The 16,830-nt window shown below is 40.0% G+C and overlaps 1 protein-coding gene across 6 annotated transcripts in view; it reads right to left on the bottom strand.

The window, feature by feature from the left end:
* GLIS3 (GLIS family zinc finger 3) overlaps window positions 1-16,830 on the bottom strand; it is a 683,233-nt gene that overhangs the window by 26,772 nt on the left and 639,631 nt on the right. For all 6 annotated transcript variants that reach the window (XM_006068184.4, XM_006068187.4, XM_006068189.4 and 3 more), the window contains one exon: window positions 8,928-9,100. In XM_006068184.4, coding sequence (XP_006068246.1) covers window positions 8,928-9,100 — 173 coding nt within the window. The remainder of the gene's footprint in view (window positions 1-8,927; window positions 9,101-16,830) is intronic.

Genomic DNA, 16,830 nt, shown 5'->3' with positions numbered 1-16,830 from the left:
TCTTACAGCTTTTTCTAAAGTTCACTGTTTCTCTTCCTATATTACCTTGGGCAAGTCACAATTTCCCCTTCTGTAAATCTCCTCTTCTGAGATAATATGACCAAATTTGGGTATGTAAGCTAGAGGATAGGAATGCTTTGAAAACTGAAAAGTGCTTTTTAAAACAAGGGACTTGCCCCTAAGGGCCCTGTGGATGCTTCAAAATCTCTCTTCCACAGGGCTGCCACTGCTCAGAATTTCACTGCTTGACACTCAGTACCAAATGTGCAAAATACTCATGAGAAAGAGCACTGCATTAAATTTCCCTTAATGCATAAGTGAATCATTAGATCATTCTATTTTCTCTAGGGAAAAGTCTCAGGCAGTTGGTAAGCACTGGATATCTAAAGAGACAGACAGAAAATAATAGGAAGTGCCCAGAGAAAAGAAGGGCCTTGAAAATTTGATTCCAAGTCACAATTTTGCCAATGGCTTGCTCCAACAACCACTTTAAGAAATCCTGGGCAAAATTTCTCTCTTACTCCTCCCCTTTTTACTATTTCATATTTATTCAATAAACTTATTAAGTATTACCACGTGCCAAGCATTGTGAGGAGATACAATTCCTGTCTTCAGGAAACTTAGAATTTAGTGATGATTACTTGATTCAGTCCTCTATTATCCTTATTTATATAGGAGTTTAATCTATGAGTGTGTGTGCTTGTATGTGCACATGCTTAATTAAATATGTAGATTATTCATAGTTTAGTTTTCCATAATCAATCAAATGGCTCCTCTGATTAAGACGACCGTTTTACACACCTGTCATAAAACCCAATATGCTGAAATTCTGACTGTACTCATAAACACTTAATTTTAACTTTTGTTTTATAGAATTAGCACACTGTCAGAATTTATCAAGTAGTAGCTATGTAAAATTGCTCTTGGGATAATTTTGTAGTAATTAAGTATATAAGAGCAATTAAGAATTTCCCTGGATTTAATCATCAATCCCTAGTACGATATAAGCATTAATAACATCATGGCTGATGCCAAAAATTATTTCTGATTATGACTGCTGTTGATCAGAATAACATGTAGTACACTCACTGGCTCATTCTCCTTGTGAATATGTCACAGCTTTCTCAATGAGGACTTTTACACGTTGATTTATCAGTCTTATTTGTCTTCCTGAGATTTCAAGGGGAAATTGTGACAGATGCTTGAGTTCTAAGCAATACAATTTCTAGACTTACTGCTTTGTTATTTCACAATCTCATATATGCAGATGTGACTAAATTTCCTGTGGGAGGGAAGTATGTTTATTGTCTCTACAATTTGCCTTAAAAAAATAAGCTTTAAACATTTAACACTATAAACCTCCAGAAATGAGATCAGTCATAGCCGTAACCCATAGGACTCTTCCGGAAAGTACCATTGCACAATCATTGTTAAGTAAACAGCCAGCACAGAGGAAGAAGTTCAGTTTGTACCTGCCACTCCATTTCATTTAAGTGTCAATGCTCTGAGGTTTCCTCAGTTTGAAAGATGGTTAGGCTGTTTGGTAGGATAAGCCAATGACAACACGTTTTGTTCTTGGAGGCCTGCTGGTGTCTGGAAATGTTTTGTTTTCCACTGTGAGGTGCAGAAATGCCACTAGTGTCTGGGAGCTGACTGGCTTGCTTCTTTGGGGTCTGAAGGCAGGGCACACTTTAAATCATGAGAAGACAGCTATGGGACCACCAGAGGCAGCTCCTGCTTCTCCCTGCTGCCACCCTGATATCAAACAGCTCAGGCTGGGGAGATAGCTTCATGGTTATTCCCTAATGAAATCTAATGACTGGATCATGGAAGATGGAAATCTTTGTGTTCGAAACTGGCAACTCCAAAGGGGTGAAATGACAGCAACTAGTGGAAAGTATAGAAACCTAAGGAATAAGGAAGAGGGGCAGAAAACAAGGCAGAGCCCTCAGAAGAGGCCTCTAGTCTCTACCCCTGATTTCCAAGATGCAATCAATGTGAATTAATCTGTGAGATTGTTCCATTTTACACATTAGATTTGTTCTAGAGCAGGGAGGGAGGCTTACTGGGGAGGGGAGATGTACATGCTGTGCTGTGCTGTGTTTAGTCACTTAGTCATGTCCGGCTCTTTGGAACCTCCCGGACTGAAGCCCGCCAGCCTTCTCTGTCCATAAGGATTCTCCAAGCAAGAATACTGGAATGGGTTGCCATGCCCTCCTCCAGGGGATCTTCCCAACCCAGGGATCAAACCCACGTCTCCCGCACTGCAGGAAAATTCTTTACTGTTTGAGCCACCAAAGAAGCCCAAGATTACTATAGTGGGTGGCTTATCCCTTTTCCAGGGGATCTTCCCAAGCCAGGGATTGAACCCAGGTCTCCCGCATTGCAGGCAAATTCTTCACCATTTCAGCCACCAAAGAAGCCCAAGAATACCATAGTGGGTGGCCTATCCCTTTTCCAGGGTATCTTCCCAAGCCAGGAAACAAATTGGGGTCTCCTGCATTGCAGGTGGATTCTCTACCAGCTGAGATACTGGGGAAGCCTGAGCTGTATATATAGTTGCAGGAGACAAGGGTTCAGTCCCTGGCTTGGGAAGATCCCCTGGAGGAGGGTCTGGCAACCCACTCCAGTATTCTTGTCTGGAGAATCCCATGGACAAAGGAGCCTGGCAGGCTACAGTCCATGGGGTTGCAAAAGAATCAGACACAATTGAAATGACTTAGCACACACATATGTATAACTGTGACTGACTCGCATTATTGTACGGCAAAAGTCAACACAGCATTGTTAAGCAGTTATTCATCAACTAAAAAAAGAAGATGGTTCCAGAGAATTTTTGGCACATTTTGCAGTCTGTCTATCCAATAAACATTATCCACAGAACCTCAACTTTGTCAAGCGTGGCAATGCAGTAAAATATCTGTCTTCCCAGACTCCCTTGTATGTGAGGATGGCCATGGCTTTAAGTCTGGGGTGCACCTGTCCTTCACTCTTTCCCCTTATTTTTGCCTGAAACTGAGACAAGAAACGAATGGAGAACAACAGCATCCATATTGTGACCAATATGGAGGTCACAGTGGAGGATGGCAGTCACTGTTAAAGACAGCAAAACAGAAAGCTGGAGGAGGCTGGCACACGGGTGGCTCCATTGCGTTGCTTCTCCTCCCTGTGCTGTTACTTTCAGATGTCTTGTCACATGAGAAAGAGTACACTAGGCAGGCTGCTAACATGATAAACAAGTCATGAGAAGGTCTTTGTACCAACATGTATTACAAATAACAGGCTCTCTGGGAAAACTAGGATTGGACAGACCACTCGAAATCTGTGAAACCTACTAATTGCAGGAATAAGAAAATGATAAGAGAAGATCTGGGCAGCCAGTTCATTGTGGCTAGAGGCTCTATGGTGGTTATTAAAAATGCACAAAAATGTTGACTTGAAGCGACAGCTTGCAGGAACTGAGATAGCAGGTGACAGAACCAGTACTTTGGAAGAACTGTGATCTGTCATCAGCTGAAGGCTGGGCAGGCCTGGTGTGTACCTTTCTGGGGAGACAGCTTTGGGATGGTGCACCTTTCAAATTTTATTAAAAGAGTAAAGAAAGGGATCCTGCCTGTGCATCAGATAGGCTGAGGGCTTCTTCATTTCCTCCTTGCATCTCAGCTACTCTTGCCTAGGAAAGATTGTATGTGAACACACAGCGTTCCACATTATTCTGACATCATTTCCCTATTTAGCAGTTCACCCGGAGGGTGAACTAGACTGCTTACGTAAGTCACTGTTGTTCTGGTGTTCTCCACCAGAACAGTGCAATCTAATCCCTAGGGTTAGCTTGTCATGTTCCTACCCCACCCATTCCATTCTCTACACAATGCCCTAGTTGAGTTTCCTAAATAACACACTGGCTTCTTTACTCAGTAGCATAACACTTAGTGTGGCCCCATATTCCTTTATAAGCTGGCCTTGCTGGCTCCTCAGGTCCTCTCCCTATATTCCACAGCTGAGCTGTATATTCCAGTCACACACAAACTGCCTCAGGCTCGTCTCTCTAGGCGTACACCATGCTGCCATTTGTGTTCCTGCCTGTGTATCCTGCTTCCCCTTGCCTGGAATATTGCTTCCCACTTGGCTTACCCAAAGATCTATTCATCTTCAAATCCCTATTCAAGGTCACCACCAGAATCCTTTCTCTGATGTTTTCCTCTGAATAAACTGGGAGCCTCTGATACCTTCTGATATTGCATGTATCACATTGCACTGATTAAACAACATTCATGTTTGCCTGGCAAAAGTGGATGATCAATAAACACTTGTTGACTTGAACTTGGCCTCTCCTTGATGGGGCCAGAAGGAGGAAGGTTGTTAAAATACTGTTCTAGGAATTCCCATGGCATTCTAACAGCCTGGAGTGAATAGGACATTTAAAAAGAAATTATCCATTAGTACCATAACACAATGTACAAATATCAACTCTCAGGCAACTAATCCAGGCAAAATGCTGAAGCTTGCCTGGGCAAGGGAATAGTTCTAAAGAGAAAGAAAAGACTGAGGAATAAGCTTACATGATTGGAAAGAGTTGTCCTTATGTTTACATCTTAAATAAAAGACTAAAATGTATTAGGAAGTTACCTTGGAGATGCCATCCAAACAGAGACCTGTAAATGCTATCAGCATTCAAATATTAAAAGAAATGATACCTTATCCACCTTACTAATGAAGACAATATGAATGGATGAAGTAGGTGCAGAATCAACAAAACTGAGTTCTGGTCCTGGGTCATCCACTAGTTAAGGGAATTTGAAAATGCAGTGCTATTAACCTTTTAACAGTATGCCTTTTACAAAATACCTCTTAATAAATATATACATAGAGCACACAACATCTAAGCTCTTATCAACTAGTATGGCATGAATAAAACTCAATGGACCATATTTTCTTCATCTATTAGACCAAAGCCCCTCTGAATAATAACCTTTCATGGCTCTATGTAATGCAACAACATTTACATACAAGTGTATATTTCATGGATATATACACAAATCATATTTATTTCGATGTGCTTTTGACTTAGACTAAGAAAGTGGCTTGGAAATGTGGATTTCTTATTAATGATGCCCATGTACTTTGCCAAGGCAGCAATGCCTAGACATTTAACACTCTTCCATGTCTCAGTTCCCATATCTAAAAATGTAGTGATGGCATTTTTCTCTGACCTCTACCTACCACAGGGAGCACAGAGAGGATAGGGGTGACAATGTTCATTAAGGCCATGAACTTCTTGAAAGAAAGAACAAATATTCACTGCAGCTATCATGTTAGCAACCCTGACACTGCTCGGGGCTTTAAAAATCCAGTTTTATCAGGGAGGAAGTTCCTTCTTACCAAGATCCTATATAATACCATCAAGCAAACTAGTGCAACCAAAGCTGAAAGGCATAGCCAGTAACAGCAACTCATTTAGAGGATCTCTGCTCCCCTCACCCCTAGCACTGAATCACCCACTTGAAAAATATTAGATCAATTTGGCCCTTATCCTAAGGAGTAGTTGATAAGAAATGGTCATGCCAAGAAAGTGTTAGAAAAATATTTTCAGAAAAAAAAAAAAGCTTGGCAGAGGAAGTAGGTACACATGTGAGTCCCTACTCTGAAATCCTAGCAGAGGTCCAGAAGCTAATGCATGAATACTTCCTTTCCTAGTTCTTCACTGCAGCCACTTGACCACCTTCCCGCAAGAGCCGTGATCTCCCAGTGTGATAACTACAGCTTGATCTCTCCCAGAAAGGCTTGTCGTATGTGTTTATTTTAGAGCTGCTACTGTCATTGGCAAAGTCCACTGGGGTTCCCAGGAAAAATAGGACACAACCTAGGTAAGAAGATAAGCTATAATCTCTTCTTCTGTGTTTAGTTTCACTTGCCTTGCACTTAACATGTTGGATTAGAGCTCCCAGTGCAGAACTGCTGTGCCAGACACTTCAGCTTGGCATGCACTGTGCAGAAGCATTGAGCACGACACTGCAATTCAAGATGAGGACGGCACGCCATTTGCAAAAATGCTGCACCAGACCTGCAAGAACTCCTCCCACCCTTCTGTAGGAAAGAATCCTATAAAGGAGCCCAGTTTATGGCCTTTCTGGGAGAGCCCAGGCTATAGAGCAGGAGTTGGGGCCTCTCCATTCTTTTATCCAAGAATGAAGCTTTCCTTTGCTTCTGAAATGAACTCAGTCTTGTTCTATCGACTCGAACAACACTGGGCGGAAGGACCTTTGTTGGGGACCAACTAGGGAGGATTTGTAACACTATTAGCAGTTTTTATTAGTCATGGGAATTTTTAACAAGGTGAAAAGAAAAAAAAACCCCACAATTTCAAGTTTCGACTAAACTTGTGAAAATTCATTATTCAACTAAAAATGAGAAATATGGCAGAAGAGTCTTTTGCTAAGAGGCAGGACAAAATGAGAGGGTAAATCCATTATTTGTATCTTGTTTCATTATTTGTTTGGTGAATGAGAGAGTGTCAATCCCTTTTTAAGTAAATACTTACTAAATGTCTACTCTGGATCAAGTATTATGCTTACCCTAAGGCTACAAATATTATTCCTATTCTCAAATAGTCTGATAAAGAAAAGGGAGTAGAAGGAAGAACATTAATTAATTAAGCCCCTACACTGTACCAAGTGCTTTCCTTGTTGAAATCTCATAACAATGGATGAGAGAAGATAGGTAAGACTGCCTTCATTTAATGAAAGAGAATTCAAGCTCAATAATTTGTCCAGTCACACAGCTGAGTAGATTGGTATTTGTATTCCAATTGGTCTAATTCCAAAATCTTTTTTAGAATTTCTTTAGAAAGCAGGAAAAAAAAAAAAAAAAAAAAAAAGACAGGAAACTACCTATTATCCTACCACCACGATTTAAAAAAAAAAAAAAACTGTTAATGTTTTGGAGAATTTCCTTCCATTTTTTTTTCTACAAGTAGGTTAATTTTTGAAATTTTAAAATATGCTTCACGGTTGTAATCTAAGTGTGTGATATTGCATTTCATTGGAACTATGACACCACTGATTGTGAAATGCTCCATTATTCTATACAGCACCAGAAAGAAAAATCACTGCCAATTACACGATGCCTCTGACTGAGATATATTCAGATTTTAGCAGTGTTAAAATATGAAGGTAAAAACTGCGTGTCTTAGAATCAATGACCTATTCTGTATTCTACAAAGCCAGAACTTCTGTTGTTTGCCTTCCGCCCACAGATGAGGGTGGCTTCAGAGCACCTGGATCTCCCCCACATTAGAAGAGCTCCTTGTCAGGGTTGGGAACCCCCCTCGGAAAGCAGAGTGTTCTGTTTGTCTTTTTCACACATTCATTTCTTTACACATAGTAGGCACTCAAGGAATATTTCTTGGTTGAGTAAACACATAACTAAAGCTTGAGAAGAAATGTACTGACAGAAGAAGGTAAAAAATAATACCACAGGCCCAAGTTTTGTTGAGGATAGGGGGTTCATGTGATTACTGCTATCAGGTAGAGGGGAGAGGCGATGGCTTTCTTATCCACCCTGAGCTCCATAGTGCTGCTTTGTTCTGCCCACCTGGGAGGTTATTCACACTTTTCCATACACAGCTGGAATACTGATTTAGATTTGGGGAGGATATCACCCATTAATTACAAGTAATAACTCATAGAAAGCAAACTCAGGAATCAGCATGAGACAGATAGAGGAGAACTGAATCATGTTTCTCAGGTGCTAAAACTCTCAGTGTAAATATACAGTATCACTTCTGCTTAAACAGAATGTGTATCTGTCCCTAGGAAGTAAAGTGAAGTCGCTCAGTCGTGTCCGACTCTCTGCGACCCCATGGACTGTAGCCTATCAGGTTCCTCCGTCCAAGAGATTTTCCAGGCAAGAGTGCTGGAGTGGATTGCCATTTCCTTCTCCAGGGGATCTTCCCGACCCAGGAATTGAACCTGGGTCTCCCGCATTGCAGGCAGATGCTTTACCGTCTGAGCCACCAGGGAAAAGGCTATGTATATTTTGAGTCTGTATGATTTAACAACTCAACTTTCTATGGATGTTCACTAACATATCTGCCTGAGTCAGCAAAATTGGCTCAAGTAAAGAAAGAAATTAAGCTAAACTTAGTTCTCCATGCATGTTCTAGGTTAAACACATTTTGAAAACAATCACGACTTCTCTTGCCTCCTTCCCTCTTCTTCCATGAATCCATCCAGTACTTATGTATCTTTACAACGTGTGAAGAACTGTGCTAAATTCTCAAAAAGGAAGACCAATGGGACAGAAAATTCTGACTTTAGAAAGAAGTTTACACATTACCAATGAAGACAAGTTTTATTCACAGAGAAGTAAACTACAAGTGAGAGAAAGCATATGTCGTATTGGAAGTACAGCTGATATGCAGCCAGTTTAGAGCCAAGAGAGATTATGTCCAGCAAGGAGATCAGGAAAGGCTTCAGAGAGAAGTGCCATTTCATCTGGGTCCTGAAGGATGGAGAGGATCTGGGCATATGGGAATGGGGGCAAAGACCTGTGAGAGGAGAGGCAGGCACGGGCAAAAGAACCCTTGCTGTTGCCTTTTACACCGTTTATTGTCTAAGAAACAAGATGCTGTTGTTAGGACCTGTCCACAAGGTGTTAAAAGCCCTGGGTCAATGAATGCATCATTACCTTGGGCTGACCACTTGTGGGTATCCTAAGTCATACCATCTTAGGGCCAAAGCCAGGAAGATGCTACAAGATTTCATGCTGATAAAGTGTGAAATTTTAGAGGAAAGTCATGAAAGCCAAAGCCTGGTGGTATATAACAGGACAACTGAAATCTACAACAGGTAACTAAGACACTTAATTAAAAGCAACAGCACAGAATCACTTTTCAAAACTCAAGAGACTGACAGTTACTTGCTTACCATGGACATGGATTCCATTTGGTTGAAAAGAGCTTGTTTCTGGCTGATAAGACTTCAGGTGTGATCCTGAGGGCTGCTGGGTATGGGGAGGCTGTGTTCTCTGCATTATTGAAGAAGGAGCTGGAACTCTCCGGGGGCTAATGTGGTGAGGAGATGGAGCAGAAGGTGCAAACCTGAGAAAACAATTATAAAAGGAAACATGAGAGATGCAAAATAGCAGGAGCAAAGACAAAGTCTTCAAAGCCAAATTCTAATTCCCTATTCTGACTGTATAAGAGCGTGACAAAAAGCCTTTAAAAAAAAAACCTTAAGACTTTTCTCTCCCATTTTTCAACCACTGAATTCTCAATTGAGATATTTAGGGAATAAAAGAGATCAACAAAGGGAAAATCCAGTCACAGTCTGAGTTTGTCAAGCTTCTTAAAATGCATTTCAAATACTCTGGGCTTGGTGAAATTCAAAACACATCTTTTGTCAGACCCCCTTTCCACTAATTTTTAGACCCGTTTGCATTTTAGGGGAAATTTGACTCATATACTTCTGATTCATTTACACTTAGCTCATAAACATTTTGTTTATGACTTTATTAAAGCCTCTTCAGTCCTATTCTCTTTAGATAATATATTTTCTTTTGTCAAATATAAATTAACTTACACCTCAAAGGTCAAGTGTGGTTTGAAATCCAGAACTCAGATATCTGTGTAGGTTCTGTGTTTGGCAAACATTGCCAACAGGAACATGATTTGGGACATTTTTGCCATCAGACATGCCCATCTCAGTAAGATTACTGGTAGTTTCTGAGACAGAACATAAGTTTAAATAAAGTGATATTATCAACTAACCTGAGATATAAAAGGATAACTATCCATTGATCTTCTAATTGTAAGGGAAATGGCAGGATCTGACTCACTAGGTTTAAAATGACACCTTATACTTTCTAACATCGAAGTTTCCTTGAAGTGTACTTGTGCGAACAATGTTAAAGTTGAGCAATGACCACAGACTATTAAAATTGTCAGGGAGAGAGGGGAGTCAGCCTTTGGACAAGTGTCTGTTCTCTCTCATAGTTGCTGGCATTAAAATAAAGTTAACTTTCCTTTTCCAACGCCCCCTCCCCCTGCAAGAAAAAAACCAACACGTGATTTGCCAGTTCAGTAGGTGGCTGGCACAAGTGTGATAGAGAAAGGAGCAGGGACTCTGTCAGTGCGGTGAAAGGAAGCATCACGATAATGAGCAGGGAAACTGTGTTAGCAGTGAAGTATTTGGTTGTCCTCCAAAAACTCAGGAGGTTGAAAAACTTCAACAGGCTGTTTCTGTGTAGAAAGGCAGGCTTTGTTTTATGACAACGTGTAGATGTCACCATATGTATCCACCACTTATTTCATAGAAACAGGTCACTTAATTTTCCTGGGCTTTTTGTGTAGGGCCGTTGATGAATCAAAGGGAGGACGTTTCGAACCACAGTAGTTAACAAGGTAGAGCTTCTACATTTGTATTGCTGCAGTAAGAAACCATGGGATGAAATCCCATTTCTCTCTGCATTCCCCTTCTTGAGGTCTGATGAGACAATGCAGGAAGATGACATAGGAACCAAGAAGGGAGGATTTGGAATAGTTATGGAGAAGAGAAGTCAGAGGCTGCCTAAAGAAACTTGCTGGGTTTAGATGCCTAATTAATCAAGAACATGCACCTTCCCTCTGCTGGAAGAGAACAGCAACTCAGTGTGAAGGTGAAGTTGAAGTTGCTTAGTTGTGTCCGACTCTTTGTGACCCCGTGGACTGTAGCCTACCAGGCTTCTCCGTCCATGGGATTCTCCAGGCAAGAATACTGGAGTGGGTTACCATTTCCTTATCCAAACTCAGTGTTCTGTGCCAGATAAATATATATTCTCCAAGCACATCATCTTAACTCGAATTAGTCTGAAAAGAGTGCTGAGTGGCCCATTGCTCTGAAAAAAAAAAAAAAAAAAGAGCAAGCTAACCCTGACACTGTCCCCATAACTTCTATTAAAAACTTGCATGCCAAGATTCCCCATATAGAGGCTATTTTCTTGGGGAACATGTCCTCAGTGTTTCTCACAGGCTGCCCTCAAGCTGTGGAGAGAAAAGAGGAATTGTGAGACCACAGACTTTGGGGCTAGAAGGAGTTCACACCACCAACACCAGAATCCTGTGAGCAGAAGATCGCTAGGGAGGGAGAGAAAGGGGTGGATTTGAATTAGAAGGAAACCTACATCATTGCTAAGTAGCCATCTTTGGCATCTCAAATTTGTTTTTGGCAGGGGGTGGTGGGGGGAAAGAAGCAAGATTCTTTAGCTTCTTAATTGTATTTCTTTGTTTGGGAATAAAAGATGCAACACGCTCTTGGTGGCTTTTCAGTCTCCTCTCCTGGTACTTCTGCCTGTTAAGGACTGACAGGGCAGAGATTTATAGATGGGGCAGGTTACAATATTTAGAAGTGGAATCTTAGTACCAATAGCTTAATGGAGGAGAATAATTTTATTTCACAACTCCCTCCTCCACAACACAATAAATCTAACTCATAAATAAAAGTTTGATTAATAAAGAGTAGACAATGTGTAAGGGGAAGGAGGCAAAGACTGTCAGCAATATAAAACTATATTTTTGTAATTTGTGATGATGTGACTAGCATGAATTATGATTACTAGTTATAAAAAAGTAGCATAGACAACAAACTAAAAGAACAGAGTTCATTTGAGCATATTAGGAGTTATCTGGAATGTTACTGTATTTATATTTAGATTATATATCTATATATAAATTATAAATCTATACATCTATCCAGAAAGTATATACTTACATGCTAATAACAAATCATTCTTATCTACTCAGTCATACAAGTTTCACACTCAGCCATGCTCTCTTGGCTACCACATATTACTTACTATAAAAGTAATGTTGAACAAAGAAAAAAAAATGTGAAAGTACATACACAAGATTTTACCATAGTCTATCTCAGAAACCTGCGGGGAATAAAATAATACTAAGCCCTCAGCTGACCTTACACTTTGCTTTTTGCTACGTCAGGCTGGGTTATACTCCATGTTATTAAAATAAATAAGATTATATGGCACAGAGTTAATATAATTTCAAAATCTAGTATGATACTCTGTGTAAAGCATTAATAAAAATTTAAATATATACCATTCTAAATGAAATAAATGCACACCTAAAGTAGTCTTTGCTTTTAAAAGAAAAGTATTGGTACAGAAATTCTAACTTTTACATACACAGAGGAGAAATGAAAAGCAGCAAGATGTGATCGTGATAATCCAGACAACTGTTAGGAACAAAGAAATAAATAAGAATTTAGCACTAAAAAGTCCACTGTAAGAAATGACTGCATAAATATGACAGACTTTCTAGTACACAGAATCAATTTTGTTATTGCCTAAAAAACACTCCATAGTATTTTATTGAAAAATCTTACAATCTATTAACTTAAACTTAGTTTTTATAAACTTGCTTACTTGTTAACTAGCTCACAGAAATAAAAATGGCAAATAAGAATCAGCTATGAGAGGGCAGGAGAGAAGCAGAAGAGAAAGCTCTACGGTGCAAAGCAAGGCCCTGGGCGCAACCAAAAGCAATCCCTAACTTACAGCAAGAGAGATGCCAGGAATGTTATTTAAAAGGCAAAAAAAAAAAAAAAAAACCTCAAGAAACTTGAGTAGTTTGAAGCCATTTACTTCAAAAGCAAGCAAACAAATAAAAAACATGCATACTTAAACAGAAACTCACTAAGCAAAATACACAATGTTGTAATTGTTACTGAAGGTAGGGTGGGGCGGCCTCGAAACCCCACTTTCTTAGTGTCTTCACCTATTTTCCAACCTAGTCTTTTTAACACATGCACACACATGTCAAATGAATATGATCTGAATATTCTTCCCAAAGGAGAAAGATTTCTTTTTAACTCCAAAGGAGGTGAATTAATTTTTTTGATGATAAAATATAGAATTTTAATGCTGAGTATAAATTGCAGAGGTTTATAATTTTCCTCCCATGGAACATTTCATTCCCCCATCATGTCAAGACAAGATATCATCACTCTCATTCATTCTGAGTGACAGCAGTTTCCCAGAGCCAGAAGACAGAATGTCTGATGTCTTTCTAGGTCCAGCTCTGTCCCCCAGTTGCTGATCTGCAGTTGACATTTCACAGATTTCATTTGACATAGCTTACCAATCTCTTCTTTGACTTTTATACTTCTTTTAAACAATAGAAAATTGCTACATAAAAATCACACAACAGACTAGAATTAAAAAAAAAAAAATCACTGCTTATCAGAAGCAGATCACACAATAGCAATCCAGAGAACTGAGTCAACTATTTCCACTCATTTAGTGGAGGAGTTTATATAACCTTAGCATGAGCCATGTTTCAATGGTTTGGGGGAGGAAAAAAAAAAAAACTTAGAAAGGTTTCTGCAAATATTTATCTATACACCTTGGAAATTGTCTGATTATTTGGGGATATGTACTTGGTTATGCTCCTTCCCTTCTGCAGCCTGCTCCCCCTCTCTGTTCACACTGAGCTTCCCCACTTTGCAGTAAGGTGAGCCAGAAGTAAAGAGCTCTCCTGTACATGCAGTACTTAATCTTAGATTGTTTCATAGAACAATAGGCCCCAACTGAAACATGTAGAACTGGTGAAATTCATGTGCAGAGAAATTGCAAATGGCAGAAAAAGCAGATGGATGTCATAGAAGACAGATGGACGAGAAGTCAGATCCTCTGGGCTTGGAGTGTGGTTCTACCCCTTACTATAATAGCTAGCTAGTCTTGAATAAATTCCCTGACTTCTCTCAGCCTCAATTTCAAGTGAAAAATACTCTCAACTCTTGCTGGGGGGGTCATAAAATCTGAGATAACATATTTATTCATTCATTCATGAGGTATTTATTGAGCACCAACTAAGTTCTTCGGGTGCACTGAGTGAGTGAAATTCATACAGCTGGGTCCGACTCTTTGCGACCCCATGAACTACATAGTCCATAGAATTCCCTAGGCCAGAATACTGGAGTGGATAGCCTTTCTCTTCTCCAGGGATCTTCCCAACCCAGGGATTGAACCCAGGTCTCCCACAGTGCAGGTGGATTCTTCACCAGCTGAGCCAAAGGGAAGCGCAAGAATACTGGAGTGGGTAGCCTATCCCTTCTCCAGCGGATCTTCCCAACCCAGGAATTGAACTGGGGTCTCCTGCATTGCAGGTGGATTCCTTACCAACTGAGCTATCAGGGAAGGTGCACTAGAGATACAGTAACAAACGACACTGAGTTTATGGAAGCTCTACTGTGGTGAGAGGAGACAGGCAATGAACACATTTAAATCCACAAACTGTGTATTGAGCTAGAAGAAAGGAGTAGTACAGAGAAAAACAAAAATGGAAGGTGAGGGATGGGAGGGTAACTATGAACAATTTTACATTAGGTATCAAAGTCCTTTAAACAATGAATGTTTGATACATTTTTGATGATCAATACATGTTTATGGAATGACTTCTCTGAACAGAGGGTACACTTAAGCCATCTCTGATTTAAAATATACCCAATGCTTAAGCTGCTTAAGCGTTGTCTAACACAATAGCATTGTGTTAGAATATCTATTAAGCTCCAAAAAAAAAAAAAAAAAAAAAAAAAACCCAAAAACTTAGGACTCTTTTCTCCCTTGACTATTTCAATATGGAAAGAGGCTCAAGAAAGTGAGGCATTTACTCATCTGGTTAATTTTCTAGTTCTACGAGCACTTAGTTGTGGTTTTCCAGCTTTTCCAACAAGTTATTCTGAGCCCACAAATCCATACACCCATAGAATATTTGAGGTGAAGGACATTGGTGCACCATTGTATCTGGCCCAGAGACATGAAATGGTTTGCCAAAGTCACGCAGTTAGTTCTCCAGATACCACTTTATTCCAATAAGGTAAGATATTTTCTAACAGAGATGCAAAGCAAAGCAGAGAGACGAGGTAGTGTGGGCGAGGACTCCTATGGGCCTCTGAGGTTTTGTTCCTCACCGCCAGGTGATGAGGATGGGTGGGGGGTGGGCATCAGCAAGCTATTGCCTTTAAGAAATCTGACTATGTGTTTCCCAGTTCGCTATGTGTTTCCCAGTTCGCTAGGTTCTAAAATGGGGTTCTTTGTGCCCAAGCCAGGCTTATACCTTTAATCTTTCCAACTGGATAGTTCCTTTCAGTTACACTCTCCCTTATGTATAAATCCAAGATATTTCTATGTGTCAATTAACAATTGTGTTTCTTCAAACAAATTTTATTAATAGGCTGTGTTTCAAACCAAGCACATGTCATAAACATGCCTCACTTTTCCTCATTTGTATTGTATATGCAATCAGTGCTGGCAAGTGATGTGGGGCTGTGTGTTTTAGCACTGCTTTGGGGGTTAACACTTTGAAAAGAGGTGTTTACATGATCAACTAGATTAATATGTGCTTGGATAGTTCGCCCCCTCCCCACCTTCTTTCTTCCATGAGGGTTATAGACCTCCCAAAGAAGGAAGAATGCATCGGAACAGCTAGTTTCATTGTATTCACATGAAAAATATTATTGATTTGCTGCCACGGAGTAGAAATAATGAATAGAAACTGGTCTATGGTAGATTTGGGGAGGTATTCTTTATTCCCCCAAAGAATTGTGGGGTATCATCTGTAGTGGTTTTAAAATTCATCTGTGAAAACTAATCAATGAAAAATGGCTTTAGCATTTGGCTGACTGCAGAAGGGGAAAAAAGGAATCCTTTTCAAAACCTAAAAAGAAAAGCACAGTTTTAAGGATTTCACATCTGATTTAACATCTAAACCGCCCCCCCTCAATGATAATACCCCACTTTGTATAGCCAGACAGCGCTCCATTTTAGTAGACTTTAGTGGTCTTTATAACAATTTATGAATCACTTCATGAATTCCTGGCTGACTCATCTGGGTGACTATAGTATCTACTTATACTTCCCTTCTGTCTCACAAAAGAGACACTTGGACTCAGTTCAATCCAGATTTGTCCTCGAATGAATCACAGCACGTTACTGGGGGAACTGCAAATTGAATTCTGCTTCTGAGACAATCAAGACTAGTTTTCAGAAATGAAGAAACGGCCTTGGGGAAGTGTGGGTAATTGCAACATTGTCCATCTGGGCAGGACCAAAGCAGGCCAAGAGCTGTATGTTCATCTGAGGACTCAGTTCCAAACTACTCAAAGAGCTGAATCCATCCCCTGGAAGGGCTTAGTGTTTTTTTCCTTACAAGAGTCTGGGTCAATATTAACTGCAAATAATTTATCAAGTTGGATGAGTTTAAGGCTAAAAAATAACTGCCTGAGTCTTCACAAAGCATGACAACATGAGGGCTGTGAAGTTGGCTATAGGTGAAATGATCATCGAGGCTTTTTAAAGAGGCCACATATATATTATAATGACTATTTGTGGGAAATATAAAGGATGGAGTGTTCTGGAGGAATGCTTCTCCACTTGGGTTTATGGAGTAAGTTATAAGTCAAGAAAACAAAGTATTCAATGCCAAGGCAGAGAAGAGTATTTTTTCTCATGCACAGTGCCGCAGGGTCTATGGCATCACACTATTACTCCCCTGTGGAAATGCAAAGCGAGGGGAAACGGACATCCAGGCTATGTTACAGAAATGAATTATGCAGGACGCATTTAACCAAGAGCCAGGCTTTTTGGAATATCTTGACTGCAGAATTGGCTGTGACTCGGTTGTTTGTCTTATTTCAGAATCTGATGTGAAGGGGAAAAAGGAAAGAAAAGTCTGATTCTGCCAAATTCTCTTTACAAAAAGGTGCCAACCAGAAGAACATTTATCCAGAGTGGTCTTAGACATTTCATGTCAAAAATACTGCTGTGGAAAAAAGTTCT

The sequence above is a fragment of the Bubalus bubalis genome, chromosome 3 (assembly GCF_019923935.1).
Source record: "Bubalus bubalis isolate 160015118507 breed Murrah chromosome 3, NDDB_SH_1, whole genome shotgun sequence".
NCBI classification, from domain to species: domain Eukaryota; kingdom Metazoa; phylum Chordata; class Mammalia; order Artiodactyla; family Bovidae; genus Bubalus; species Bubalus bubalis.
This window is presented reverse-complemented; position numbering and strand designations above follow the sequence as displayed.